The following is a 15,326-nucleotide window of genomic DNA, read 5'->3' on the forward strand; positions in this document are numbered from 1 at the left end:
GCTCTTTTTTTCTCTGGTTCCCCTAACGAGTCCAAAGCTTTCCAGTTTAAAGCTCTCTGTGCTAAGCTGTGCCGTGCTGATAATCTTACTCTTGTTAAGATGTTTTCTTGATCATGAGGAGACTTCCTACAACTCCTGCCTCTTCGCTCCTGCAGCTTAAAAAAAATCAAGATCTTCTTCCTCACTATACTCCCTTGATTTGCCTGAATATACATTATTTTAAAGTCCTGATTTTTGCAAACATGCTGCATTTTTTTGCATGTGTTTGTTTGTTTGTCATTCAAAGGCTACCATGGAGCTGCTGGAGGTCCGGGAGTTTGGGCTGGGGCGGCCATCTTCCTTATCAGCCTCATCGCCACCGGATCCTTTATCCTGTACAAGTTTAAAAGGTGAGCTGGTCATTTTAAAGAGCTGTGAGATTTACTGTAGTGAGCGTAGAAGGACAAAGACAGGGCTAGCATCAATAACACTTCTCTATATCTGAAACGAAAAAACATTTGGTCTGACCAAAAATGGCCATTTTGCCATTTTCTAACATCTCTGTTTCATGGAATAGTTTGTTTCTATGTCAAATAGTTTGTACAGTAGTTCCTTGATTATCCTTTACTTTAATTTGTAACTCGTTGTGGCAAGCCCAGCAGCTCATGTTGCACGCCCATTAACTTCTGTAGCACGCCCACGATATGTCGTAGCCTGCGGTAGCACAGTAGTGCTAAGGTGCTAATGTTCTTGCTCTGCTCTGAGCCAAAGTGGCTGCATTCCCAATATGGTAAAAGGGCATGACATTTCCAAGAACCGTGCTGAGCGACTGACCATTTACAGCAGAGCCGACAGGCCGACCAATCAGATCAGACTTGGCACACGTGGGGACTCTGAACGAGGGCACTTCAGAGCCTTAGAGAGAGAGTCAGAAGCGAGCCGGTGCATGGAGCGGCAAGACATGTTCACCTCTCAGTAGCTAACCCTGCTTCTCAGCAGCCTCGGTGCCCTTTGACCCTTAGTTGATGTAAACGCAGTGACTTCTGCCTGCTGTGATGTCACACCCTCTGTAAAAACAACAAATCCCACAGTCCTTTGCTTAGGACTGAGGACGCCTATCCCCTGCTGTTTTTCAGGAAGCTTCCGGGCAACCGCAACGTCTATGCCCAGATGCACAACGAGAAGGAGCAGGAGATGACCAGCCCCGTCAACCACAGTGAGGACACGCAGCACATCATCCAGGGCGAGGAGTTCATCGACGACGACCTGGACTCGCAGACTCTAGGTAACGCAGGAGGTAGCCCCGCCTTCCGTTCCCTTATAAGGACTACCACTAACCACTGCTACTAAAACCCGAGCCACTAACACCAGCAGCTAACACACACCAAGGTACTGGAGGACTTCCCCCTTTTTAATCATTATTACTGGTATTACTAAAAGCCTCTTTAGTGTTGGTGTCGAGGCGCTTCATGTTCATCATATACAAGACAATCAGTCATTTCATTACTATATATACTATATCAACTATATAATGTTTATTTGATTAACTGTTGTGGATAGGGATGAAATGATGCCTCATGATACAATCAAAAATACAAATTAGGGACAATTCAAATTGATAAGTCAAAAAATATATTGATATACTTGTTTTAACCAGAAGAGGGCGCTGTCTGCTTTTGGCTACTCTTGTTTGACGTCAGTAGCAAACTGTTTTAGGCAGAGGCTGAAACAAGGGTTTTAACTGGCACCATGTATAAGATAAATAAGGAGGTTTAGAAATAACATTGAAGGGAGTGCTGCACTGGGTCAAAAAATGTTGAGGAATCAAGTGATCTCCAAGAAAAGGGGACAGAGGTCAAAAAGCTTACAGCTTAAAGAGGACATATTATCCCCCTTTTGCAACTTTTCAAACAGTCCCCTCTGGTCTAAATGAAACATCTGTGCTGTGCTTTGGTCAAAATATAACATGAATCAAACACCAGAGGAGGTTTGTGACCCTGTATAAACCAGCTCTCTCAGAACGCTCCGTTTTGGTGTGTGTGTTTCTTTAAATGTAATGAGCTCACCCTCACCCCTCTCTTCTGCGCGGTGTACCGACAGGTTCAGCTTTGAGCTTCCATGGCAACTTGTCAGCGTGCCCCCTGGGAAAAACATGTCCGCCAGAGACAACACAGGAGGGGAGGTTGTTTTTTTTTATACCAGAATCCCACTGTGACATCACAAGGAGAGCAAATTTGAAGCGGAGCATTTTTCTCTGTGTTGTAAGACTTTTTTTTTTTTTTTGTTAAGATTTATTTTTGGGCGTTTTGTGTCTTTATTGAAGAGGTAGGACAGTGGATAGAGTCAGAAGTCAGGAAGAGAGAGAGAGTGGGGAATGATATACGGGAAAGGAGCCACAGGTCGGATTCAAACCTGGGCCACCCACTTGGAGGACTACAGCTTCCATACATGGGGTGCGCACACTAACCAATGCGCCACCAGCGCCCCGTGTTGTAAGACTTATGCAGACCACAAACAAAGGACTGGATGGGTTTATTTCACATTTTGTGGGTCAGTAGACACTCAAATATACGTTCAGAAACACTGTACAAGTGGATTTTTCTTAATATGTACCCTTTAAATCAGGAGTTTAATTGAGCTGCATGTCATGCAAAGCTCCTCTGTGGGTATCATAGACTGACAACATGAAAGGTGAACATGAGGAGAATATGGGATCTTTAACCAATACATGTATTTGAGGTCTTTTTGTTAAACTGCATGAGAAAGAAAAATGGAACCTACCTGTTAAAAAAATGTGTTGGCCACACTCAGGACTGTAGCTCAGATTTGAATGGATGAGGAAGTTGCTGCATTTCTCATATTTGTTCAGCCTCTAGGATGCACTCTGATTTGATGATAAAGGTCGAACACATCAGAAACGTGAAAGTGTCTAATATGGACTGTGTGTTCTTTTAGCATTACTCATTTCCTAGTTGGTGTCTCCTTTCTCCTCTCTTTGGCAGGCAACCACTCAGGTGTTGTCCTGAGCATCAACTCCAGAGAACTGCACAGTTACCTGACCAGCTGATGGCTGCCATGGCAACGCTAACGAGCTAGCTCAGCCTAGCCGGCTAACGAGCACAGGGACTCCACTCTGCCTTCATCCTTTTTTCTCCTCTCTCTCTTTTTTTTCGTCTTTTCCTCGTCTTCTTCGGACACTTCACCTCCGCTCCACGGCCTCCTCAACCCTTCTGCTCCAGCTTTGGTGTCATGTTTTATTTCTCTGGAGAAAGGACTGTCTTCTTCATGTCGAACCTGGTTTTCCCCCAACTCCATCTCTATCTGAGATGGGAGGCGCTCTGCTTTACATTTTTTTTTTCACTTCCTGCAGCAGCCCTGGAGACGAGCACTGACACCCTTAGAGGTCGGAGGTTTTAATGACGTCACACTGAGAATCCTCACTTATCTGTGTTTTTGAAGAACAAAAAGTGTGTGTGCGCTGTCTGTTACTTATCAACACTCAAAATTAGCAAGCATGACTCACTGCAGGTGAAGGTGTGACCATCCATTGCCGGCAGGCCGTAGCCACAGAGGACTGCTGTATTTTCTCAAAGCATAAAGGGTGATGTGACCAAGGTTGTAAAGTGAGATTCACCATATTCATAGGGTACCAATTTACCTCTGGCTTCGTTCTCATCGAGGGAAGCCTGAATGCTGTAATTATTTTCCACTATCATGTTCGAGAGAGAAAGTCATACACTGTAAACAGATGGTTTATAAGGATGCTTTCACAGCTGGATGGTTTGGAGAAGCTCTGAAACAGGGGGTGTTTCTCCTCCTTTGTCCGTTTGGACAAATGTGAACACTGCAATCACACTCTGTTGTGGAACAAAACAAGCGAGCCGACATCGCCTAAGAGGTGGTCTTTCAAAGGTGTGCACAGTTAAACAGAAATGTAACTGTGTTAACCATTAGCAAAGACCTGGATATCAGTTAATCACTTACTCCCATTATTAATGAACTGAAGTTAACATTGACATTACAGTACTCTCGGACCATGTGACCATTTCAAAACTAAACCAACACAGAAGCCACAATCTACGCATCTGTCAGACCACCAACGAAAACAAGATTTATTTGTCTTACCGTCTGAAGGTCGACTGTAGCTTCTCTTGCGGTCATAATATTCCAACAACAACGATCCTGCTGCATCAAAACAGTCCCTACAATCCAAATCCAGAAAAAGATTGAATCCAAACACATTACATCCATAAAGATGAACAGATTGCTGACGAAAATGTATTATCTCTGTACTAATCCATGAAGCTTTCGATTGACACCTCATTTGATGTGGTCGAATCCTAACGTTTTAATGTTCAGACATGTTTATAAAACTTGGAACCTTCAACACAGAATTCAAACGTAAAACCAGCTCGGGTTGCTTTACGATACCAGATTTTTAAGCACCATATCATACCTGTTGGGATACCACAGGGAGAAAAAAACAAGTCCTTGATATCTGATATTGGGTTACTTCTTGTTTATAATTACCAAAACAATGCAAACTGTACAAAAACATAAATCAACGTTTCAGTGCTGAAGGGTTGCCAATGTATGTATGCAATCTAGACAGCGCTGTCTCTCTCTTCCTCACATAGTTAAAAATATGATTGAGGATCTGACGTTTACAAAATGAAAGATTCTTTACTTCTCGATACTACGGATAATTAAAATCACAGAGAGATTGCATGGTTTTCAAACACATAGTCTCACAAAGTACCGGACAATGTTGACAACTTTACTAGCAGCTTCTGAAGCCACAATGAGCTCCAGGTCACTGAGAAATGGCCGCCATGTGAATATGATGAATTTCAAAGAGATGAAATTGTTACTCTTGCTCTTTTTTGTGTTTATCTCTCTTTTATTCCCACAATGACTCTCTTCACAGGCAATAATATGCTCTCTGTGGAATGTAGGATTGCATAAACCCTTGTGAATTTGCATAATGACAAGCATGCAAACACAAGAGGGCGGTGTTGCACTTTTTTGTAAAATCCCACTCACAGGTACAAGGAAGAAAAACAAAGCTTAAAGTCCCAGAGCAGTCTTAAGACTTGTATGTTTGTTTTAAGATCAGATCACAGCAGTTTGTTGGGAGGTGGGGGTTCAAATCAGCACCACCTTTTTGTCCGTCCCATGGTGCCTAAAACAGCAGATCTGAATCTGCTCAGTAACATTACCTGTTGAGTTTATTTATTTCTAATAACAGAACGCCCCTTCCTCCTCTTCTTCCTCCTCCTCCTCCTCCTCCTCCCCACTTGTCCTGGATCAGAGAGACTCCTGGAGACAAAGGCCGCTGTCATGGAGGGAAGGTGTAGTTGATATTTTAGTGTATCAGCCTATATTAGGCGTAGCCCGCGGTTGAATCATGTCTCCTTAAAGGTTCGGTTTGTTTGTATGTAAATGTGTAAATATGATCAATCTCCACTTTGTACATACTCCCTTTGACATGTGTGAGTGTTTTACACTTCCACCAAAACACACAGCATTATTTTTGTTTTTTTGTTTTTTAGAGTGAACCTTCACCGAGTCGAGTGAATTTGAAAAACTCTCACTGTTTACAGTTTCATCAACGCCATTGCCTGCTTCACATGTACGCATTTTTTCGATTCTTTCGGTGTGATCTCATGTGTAAGATAAGTTTTTTCCATCTTCATCGTTAACTGAAAATTAATTCATTGTCTCATAAAGATACTCACGACGACACAGTGGAAACTGTATATGGATATTTTTGATACACTCGTCATTTTTCTCAACACGTGTGAACACTAGTTAATGTTTCTGTTGCCTTTTTGCTGATGTTTTGATTGGTTGTGTGATTGCACTAACGATGTAAGCTGAGCTGCAGACACATGCCTGAGTAAGTCCGCACACTCTCCACGGACAGGTCTTTGGACAAAAGGCCTTTAAAGACTACAAATACCACAAGCACCACCCCTCAGTTCGTCTTATATTTGATACAAACAGACCACATTCACTCGTTCTGGTTTACGCTTCATCTTTTGTACATATTCTGCTCATGGTCGACTTGTTCTTAGCTTTCTAGTGATGTGTCGTCATTGTGTCGGGGGGAGGGGGGGAGTGGGAATGATGGATATTCCAATATAATAGGAAAGGAGTTTCACAGCTGATGGCACCAATCAAGCAGTTTTGACCACACCGTTTTGTTTTGATTTTGTTCTTCTTTCCTGCAGTATGTTCGATTTGTTAAGTTTTGCTATTAAAACAATTGTGTGTCCTCATCAGGGAGCGTTGTGCACTCAACCTGCATACTGGAATAAATCACTCCCATAACTTGTATGTGTTTTGGTTTTGATTTGTCTGCATATCATCATATTCAACATCAAGACTTTAAGCTTCTGGTGTAGTACAGGGGTGGGTCAGTCGATCGTCTATCAACTGGAAGGCCGGGGGTTCGATCCCCAGCTCCTGCAGCAACATGTCTGATGTGTCCTTGGGCAAGACACTTAACCCCAAGTTGCTCTCGCTGCCTCGTCAGCGGCATATGAATGTGTACGAATGGGATTAGTCATTACTGATGTTCTCTTTACATAGCAGCCTCTACCATCAGTGTGTGAATGTGTAGGTGTGACCTGCGGTGTAAAAGCGCTCGAGTGGACTTTACAAGCTCAAGTTCATTTACTATTTACAGACTCACGTTCAAAACTGAAACCAGCAATTTAAGCAATAAGGGAAGACAACGTGTGTGCTTTGATGAATCAAAATGTTTGTCTGTTACTTAGGGCGCCATAACACTTCTTCTACAATCACTACACTGAGTAAATAGAGGCATTTTGACTGTATCCTCAGCTCTAGTGAGAGAGCCTGAAGATAGCCAGACTGCTTCACTTAGTTTAGTTCGTTTTATCTTTCACAATATGAATAAACAACACCAACACAGATCAATGTCAGTGACAGGAAGGAGCTACAGTGAAGCCTAGCCTCCTGGCAAACAGCTAAAATGGGCCCACAGGTCAGTTAAGTTAGCCACACCCCAAATTATGCAATTTTTTTCATAACTCTAATTCGAAAAAAATCATCAAAACGGATCAGTTTTAAAAAGTAATTAACCCCATGTAGTTTTAGTATGAAGAAAAAAGTCATAACGTCAGGAATACAGTTAAAATACAATTTAAAGTAAAAGGTCCAAATGTTGAGAAAAAAGTCAAAATTGAATTGAATTGAATTTATTTATTTAATAGGGACAATGCAATTTAACATAATTTCAATACAAAGCATGAAACTGATGTGCTGCATAAAGAGTATATAGCTATTGCTAATTTCCAACTCGTGTCCCCAGTTGGGCCTTTATGTAAACAAACAGATTAAAATGTACAACATTCAGTTACATAAAACCCCATAACACGATATGAGGATACATTAAAATACATGTACAACAATACAAATGTTATAAACCAGTTTAAAATGAAGTTTGAAGATATTAATTAAAAGTGGGTACAGCTCTGGCTTGCTTTGAGCATTTCACCTGTTTTGTAAAAGATTTTAAGTCGGACATTAATTTTATTTCAGGTGGTAATGTGTTCCAGAGTTTACAGCCTGATGGAGAAGGCTGATTGACCAAACGTTGATCTACGATGTTGTACGCTACAGTCTCCATTCACAGTGCTTCTCGTTACCCTGTTTCCGTCCTGTTTTCGAACATATCTGGAGAGAGGTTCAGGGGCCAGATTGTTGATACATTTAAAAACAAGTTTGAGGAAACATAAGTGCATGAAGCTCTCAAAACTGAGTAGATTGTGTTTTTTCAGTATGTGACAGTGATGCCACCGGACAGGTTTTTTGTCCATTATTTTCAGGGCCTGGTTGTATAGTGATGAGAGGTTTCTGATTGTAGAGGGTGAAGCTTGTGACCAAACTGTCATACAATATGAGAAATGAGAGAAAATCATTGAATGCATGAACACCTGTGCTGCTTGAGTTGGTATGTAGTGTCTTATTAATTTAAAGCAGTTCAGGTTGTTCTTGATTGTTTTTGTGATTTTATTTACGTGTTTATCAAACTTGAGTTGTGGATCTAAAATGATTCCTAAGAACTTAAACTCACTAATTTCCTCTATTTCTCTATTCTGTATCTTAACGTTAAAACTTCCAGGGGAGCACTTTTTCCTAATGGAGAAACACATTGAAACTGTTTTACTCTGATTCAATACAAGATGGTTGCATTCCAGCCACTGATGGACATTGCAAAGATACTCAGTTAGGATCTCAGCTGCCTTGCTTGGTGACTTAGCAGGAGCATATATAACTGCATCATCTGCATAAAGCTGGAAGCCGGCTACTGGACAGGATTTAGGCAAATCATTTATAAACAGACTGAAAAGCAAAGGGCCAAGAATTGACCCTTGGGGAATACCCATTTTATTGATTAAAGGAGAGGATTTTTCTTGGTCAACTTTCACACACTGCTCTCTATTCTGAAGGTAAGACTCAAACCAGTCAATTGATTTTTTCGAGAAATTGAAAGATGGTAACTTAGACAGGAGAATGTCATGGTTGACAGTGTCAAATGCCTTCTTTAAGTCAAGAAACACAGCTCCAACAACATAACCACCATCAAGTGAATGCTTTACATTCTCAATTAAAAAACAATTAGCAGTTTCTGTTGAATATTTTGGTCTAAAACCAAATTGTTGAGGATGTAAGAGTTGATTTGTCTCCAGATGGTCAAAAACCTGTGCCGCCACAACCTTTTCAAGTACCTTAGACATTACAGGGAGAATAGAGATAGGGCGGTAGTTGCTCACCAAATCGCAGTCACCTGTTTTAAAGATTGGTGTAATGACTGCCTTTTTCCAGTTATTCGGAAATTTACAAGTTCTAATTGATAAATTAATAAGATGAGTCAGAGGTGTAATCAGTATAGAGCTATATTTTTTAATGAATTGAGCATCCAAATTATAAACGTCATTAGCCTTAGAATTTGATAGTTTCTTGATTACTTCTGCACATTTTATTTCAGTTATCTCTTTAATACAAAAGGAATCGGATGATGTTATAGACTCTGTGTTATTTGTGATTGTTGAACAGTCAAAATTTTGTGTTAATTCCTCAACTGATTTAATAAAATACTTATTAAATTCATGGGCCATTGTGGACTTGTCAGTGATGACTTTTCCATTAGTTTTTAGTTCTTTGATTCCTTTTTGGCCATGTGATTTATCGGTTAAGTTGTTTAAGTGCTTCCAAAGGGATTTGCTATTGCCTTTGGCATTTCCTATAAGTTGTGTGTAATATGAAGATTTTGCTTTGCGTAACTCCAGGACTACTTTGTTCCTTAGACTCTTGTAAAGAAGATGGTCGGTGGTAAGTTTAGAAGATAGTAATGTTTTTAAAGCAAGATCTCGTTTTTTCATGAGTTTACGCATGTCATTATTTAACCATGGTGGAGATGCCTTCTTTTCTTTACATTTTATTTTTTTGGAGTATTTTGAATATAGTGTCATTAGAGCTGTAGTCATGGAGTCACAGCATGCATCCAGATTATCCATTTCTGATATTTGATCCCAACTAATATTCCTAAGGTCATTTTCAAATTGTGCAGTTTTGGATTTAGGAATGACCACCTTTACCGGGTCAGGATTACTGTTACCACCTTAAGCTCACCTGTTGTGAAGAGAAATCCTAGGATATAGGCCTACAACATCATGAAACGGAGGGAGTTGATCATATAAGCGAGGTCCGGACCTCGGTTGTTATATAAAAATATATATATTTTGAACAGTACAATAAATTATTTCCCTGTAATGATTCCCATGCATGCTGCTTGAAGTGATGTCAGTCAGCAGCTCTTTCTCCTCTCGTTCAGTGTGCAACAGGCAGGTGAGCATGAGTAACCATGGTGACCGTCTGTTATGTATGAGTGAGTGAGAGAGGACGACACATGTCAAGTTTGTTAATAAAGCACATTTACAAAATTCTCAACTTGACCAAAGTGCTATAAAACCAAGGTAGAGAAAGAAATGAAAATAAAATCCATATTAAAGAAGAAGAGTACCCACAAAGAAATATGAAACCCCAACAAAATGAAATGTGAGAATAAAACAAGAGCAAAGATTAAATCCATAAACAGAATAATTGGTCAGGCCATTGGTTCGTTTGTGTATCACATTTACCGATCCAGGTCTAAAAGAACGGATGAACTTGGTTCATTAACTTTAAAATTATCAAAAGTGTATTTGAAGATAAACTGGATTGTTGACTGTGTCCACAGCTGGGATGAGGAGCTGGTGTTGAATTTCTTTAGATTTGCATATCAGTGTCAGTGATATAAGTAGAGACTGTTGTCATATTCAGTTCACAGAGCACCACGATGGAGAAGTTCTGGTTGGGTCTCTTGTGTCTCTCAGGTCAGTAAACTCTGTTTAATTATAACTGCTTATTTTGTTACAATCCACAATATCTTCAGTAATTAAGTGTTTTAAGGGGTTGTCTTTATGATTATATTGGTTGGTCTGAAAAAAATGTTAACCTTAAAAATTCAATAAAAAGCTATATAAATAAATCACTGAGTGGCTTTACTTGCCAGGTGTGGTTTCATTTTTTTTTAACTATAAATGTTGGCTACAAGAAGCCAGTGTACATATTATTTTAGTTTGACAAGTTTATCTCCACATAAACAGAGAAACTTTATATCTGTCTATTTACTCTTTACTGTATGTGTGTTCTCCTCACAGGCTGGAACATCTCCTCATGCCTTCCCTCTCAGTACCACTATGTAGCTGAGCCTATGACTTGGACTGAAGCTCAGACCTACTGCAGAGAGACGTACACAGACCTTGCCACTGTTGAAAACATTGAAGAAATGGATCAACTTCTCTCCACAGTTCCATCTCTGCTTGATAAACATTTTGTCTGGATCGGCCTGTACAGTAAAATCGAGTGGAAATGGTCAGACGGCTACACAGAGAGTGGGGCTGATTATAGGAACTGGCACCCTGGAAAAGAACCTGACTTTCACGGAGGTCAATTCTGTGCTCAAACTGGAGATAGTGGAACATTTTGGGATGACTTCTGCACTTACAGATATCATTTTATCTGTTACACAGGTAAGAGAGCAAGAAACAAGGGGCATGTCCAGGCTGTTTTGCTTTGATTGGCCCAACTTGGGCGCTGATTTATGAAGGAGTGGAATTAAGTTTTAGTGCACGCACACAGTAATAAAAGGGTCGGTAATCTTCTGGTTAAAACATCTAACCCTAAACCCATCACGTCGGCGTTATATTTTACCTGCCTGTAAAACTGACCGCTACTCATAATCGTTCATCCCCTCTGCGATCAGATTACTGAATGCGCCTTAACAATTTTATCTTTTGGCGCCACAGATCTTCTTTTTTCTTTTATTTATTCTTTTATTTGAATGATCACTCTAGTGTGTTTTCATTTCGTCTTCAGTCTGGCTGACTTTTAATCAGTCTGTCCAATATCAGTGTCTCCTTTGTCTATGTTTTAACTCCTTGTGTAGGCTAATCTGTTGCTTGTACGTCAACTTGTCTTTGTTCGGGTTTCTTTGTCATGTGTACGAGCTGCTCCACACCAATTGCCTCAAGAGGGATTAATAAAGTTGTTTGAATTGAATTGAATTAAATTAATGTCTGATCATATAGTAAGGTCATTTAACGATTTAATTCATTATATATCTCACATATCTTTCTTTCAAAGAGGTTTAGTGAACATTTTACTTGGATTAATCATTTCCTTTTTTTTCTAACTCTAACTGCAGGGACACAACAGGATCCTGAGTTTGTCTTTGTCAATGAAATCATGTCTTGGTCCGATGCTCAGAAGCACTGCAGGGAGAACTTCATAGACCTGGCCACTGTGAGGAACATCAATGACACCAAGAAGTTCCTGAGCTGGGTGCAAAAAGGAGACTGGGTATGGATTGGTTTGTACAGAGATCCTGACATTAACTGGTCTAATGGGAGTCTCTCCACATACACATACTGGAAAGGCAGTTCAACTCCATTAGGCTCCATGAGCGTGGTTTGTGGAGCTGCGGAGATGCCAACATCAGGAAAATGGATTTTGTCTGACTGCGAAACAAAACTCCTGTTCGTTTGCTACAGCCCTCCATGTAAGTGATAAACTGACTTTCACTTGAACGAAGAGATTGTAGAATTAGATGATTATAATTTATGCTACACTGTCATTAATTGTAATGAAGCAGTAAGTCAACAGCACAGTTTCTTCTTTATTTCTGCATGACAGCAAAACAGCAGGTGATAAAGCTCAGGATGAAGCCAGAGGACTCCACTGTGGATCTGAATGACCCTGCTGTGAAAGCAGACATACTGAAAAAGGTGAGTCTCCAAACTTTTTTTAGTAAACTTGAATTGCTTGACCAAGTGAGTGATGGGGGAATTTCTGTCTTCATTTGTGTGTTTGTTTGTTTGACTGTGTTTCTATCCTGTTAGCCTGCCAGGTGAAACTAATGCAAGCTCCCAGCAACAATACAGATTTAAGAACATGTTTAGAAATTGTTTCCATATGTATCTTTCAGCTCCAGAACAGGCTGAAGGAGAAAGGACTGAGTGGAGTCACCCTGAAGTCAACCCTCATTCCAGAGACAGATGTCAGCTAAAAAGCATTAATGTCACAACATAAATCAGAGCATTGTGTCAAGATGAGTGTACTATCTAACAGCTGTTCATTTACCGTCTCTCCTCCTCATGCAAGCCAGAGATTCACTTTAAAGTAAACAGTCTTCTAAACAAACACAAATCTTATAACATTACACAGTTTTTTAAGAACACAGATTATAACAGATCCAGATTATAATCGATCCTGTATCCCCTTTCCCCCATTGGTAACTGTAAGCAGGTGTAATGGAAAAAAATATATGTTCAACAGGTGACACATCTGGCTTGTACGACACCCTATTTGCATAACTGTCACCTGATTTGAATGACCGGAACATGAACCATAAACGTCGTCTGATTTGAATGACCAGCAACCGTCACCTTATAAGGTGTCATGAAACTATTCTCTAGGCAGATTACATCACCTGTCCACCTGAGTCTACCAATGAGAGTGCCACAGGTCGACATAGGTCGACATTGGTCGACCCATGTCGACCTATGAGAGTGCCCTGCTTTGCACCGTCTGGTATAAATGTCTTGATGTAACCGCTCCCGAGCGGGACTCTGCTATGCATTTGTGCTGATTGTCACTCCTGCATGAGTTTCCCCCTTTTGCAAAAGAACCCTTTTATGCTTGAGCAATAAAATACACAAAGACAAATCTTTGACTTGAGATCTTCATTTAATCGCAGAAAAATCCACGACACAGGTATATCTATTCATGGCAATACAAATTAATGACACACTAACGCTGATATTGATAAGGGCTAATTTCCCAGCAACAGGAACAAAAACATTTCAGGGGTCACTTAAGGGGTCACAAACTTTAAAAAATGTAAAGTCACTTTTTAAATAATTATTTATCACACTGAATGCCTTAGTCACTTATTGTAATGCATGTCTCAGATAGAATCATCATCCAACATTGATAACACACATTACTGTGCAGCTAAACACGGGTACATTTCATGTGCAGAGCTTAAAGTTTTCATCGTTTTTCTTCTGAGAACATTTTTCTTCCATGTAGAAAACTTTCCCATCAGGCTGCTCTTTCCACTTCAGGGTGACTCCACTCAGTCCTTTCTCCTTCAGCCTGTTCTGGAGCTGAAAGATACATATGGAAACAAATTTCTAAACATGTTCTTAAATCTGTATTGTTGCTGGGAGCTTGCATTAGTTTCACCTGGCAGGCTAACAGGATAGAAACACAGTCAAACAAACAAACACACAAATGAAGACAGAAATTCCCCCATCACTCACTTGGTCAAGCAATTCAAGTTTACTAAAAAAAGTTTGGAGACTCACCTTTTTCAGTATGTCTGCTTTCACAGCAGGGTCATTCAGATCCACAGTGGAGTCCTCTGGCTTCATCCTGAGCTTTATCACCTGCTGTGTTGCTGTCATGCAGAAATAAAGAAGAAACTGTGCTGTTGAGTTACTGCTTCATTACAATTAATGACAGTGTAGCATAAATTATAATCATCTAATTCTACAATCTCTTTGTTCAAGTGAAAGTCAGTTTATCACTTACATGGAGAGCTGTAGCAAACGAACGGGAGTTTAGTTTTGCAGTCAGACAAAATCCATCTTCCTGATGTCGGCATCTCCGCAGCTCCACAAACCACGCTCATGGAGCCTAATGGAGTTGAACTGCCTTTCCAGTATGTGTATGTGGAGGGACTCCCATTAGACCAGTTAATGTCAGGATCTCTGTATAAACCAATCCATACCCAGCCTCCTTTTTGCACCCAGCTCAGGATCTTCTCAGTGTCATTGAAGTTCCTCACAGTGGCCAGGTCTATGAAGTTCTCCCTGCAGTGCTTCTGAGCATCGGACCAAGACATGATTTCATTGACAAAGACAAACTCAGGATCCTGTTGTGTCCCTGCAGTTAGAGTTAGAAAAAAAAGGAAATGATTAATCCAAGTAAAATGTTCAATAAACCTCTTTGAAAGAAAGATATGTGAGATATATAATGAATTAAATCGTTAAATGACCTTACTATATGATCAGACATTAATTCAATTCAATTCAATTCAAACAACTTTATTAATCCCTCTTGAGGCAATTGGTGTGGAGCAGCTCGTACACATGACAAAGAAACACGAACAAAGACAAGTTGACGTACAAGCAACAGATTAGCCTACACAAGGAGTTAAAACATAGATAAAGGACACTGATATTGGACAGACTGATTAAAAGTCAGCCAGACTGAAGACGAAATGAAAACACACTAGAGTGATCATTCAAATAAAAGAATAAATAAAAGAAAAAAGAAGATCTGTGGCGCCAAAAGATAAAATTGTTAAGGAGCATTCAGTAATCTGATCGCAGAGGGGATGAACGATTTTGAGTAGCGGTCAGTTTTACAGGCAGGTAAAACATAACGCAGACGTGATGGCAGCAGACAAAATTCTCTAAAGATTGCGTGACCAGAAGAGGCTAAAATACTCTCAGCCTTTCTGAGGATCTGCTGGTACATAAGGAATTTAAATCTCTCTGTTTCACGTCGATTATCTTAGAACAGATTTTAACAATTCCTGTAAAGCTGTTTCTGTCTTTAACTGAGAGCTTGTGAAACCAACAGATAAAAGAAAAACAAAGGAGACTCTCAATAAAAGACTGGTAAAAGCAAGTATTACAGGACTGACTGAGTTCAGTTTCCTTAAAAGGTGAATTCTCTGTTGCCCCGTCTTTACAATAGCCTCA

The 15,326-nt window shown here is 40.1% G+C and overlaps 1 protein-coding gene across 1 annotated transcript; it reads left to right on the top strand.

Annotated features, from left to right (window-relative positions):
- Window positions 1-10,348: 10,348 nt before the first annotated feature.
- LOC132958417 (lymphocyte antigen 75-like) lies at window positions 10,349-13,313 on the top strand. The gene is made up of 5 exons (XM_061031229.1): window positions 10,349-10,385; window positions 10,713-11,084; window positions 11,759-12,112; window positions 12,247-12,338; window positions 12,539-13,313. The coding sequence occupies exons 1-5, from the start codon at window positions 10,349-10,351 to the stop codon at window positions 12,617-12,619; spliced, it is 936 nt and encodes a 311-aa protein (XP_060887212.1). The 3' UTR covers window positions 12,620-13,313.
- Window positions 13,314-15,326: the final 2,013 nt, after the last annotated feature.

This window comes from Labrus mixtus, chromosome 23 (assembly GCF_963584025.1).
Source record: "Labrus mixtus chromosome 23, fLabMix1.1, whole genome shotgun sequence".
NCBI lineage: Eukaryota > Metazoa > Chordata > Actinopteri > Labriformes > Labridae > Labrus > Labrus mixtus.

Excerpts from the sequence above, each read along its gene's own strand:
- LOC132958417 (XM_061031229.1), top strand. The coding sequence starts at position 10,349 with ATGGAGAAGTTCTGGTTGGGTCTCTTGTGTCTCTCAG. Across the intron at positions 10,386-10,712 it reads GGGTCTCTTGTGTCTCTCAG|GCTGGAACATCTCCTCATGC; the intron begins GTCAGTAAACTC and ends TTCTCCTCACAG. Across the intron at positions 12,339-12,538 it reads AAGCAGACATACTGAAAAAG|CTCCAGAACAGGCTGAAGGA; the intron begins GTGAGTCTCCAA and ends TGTATCTTTCAG.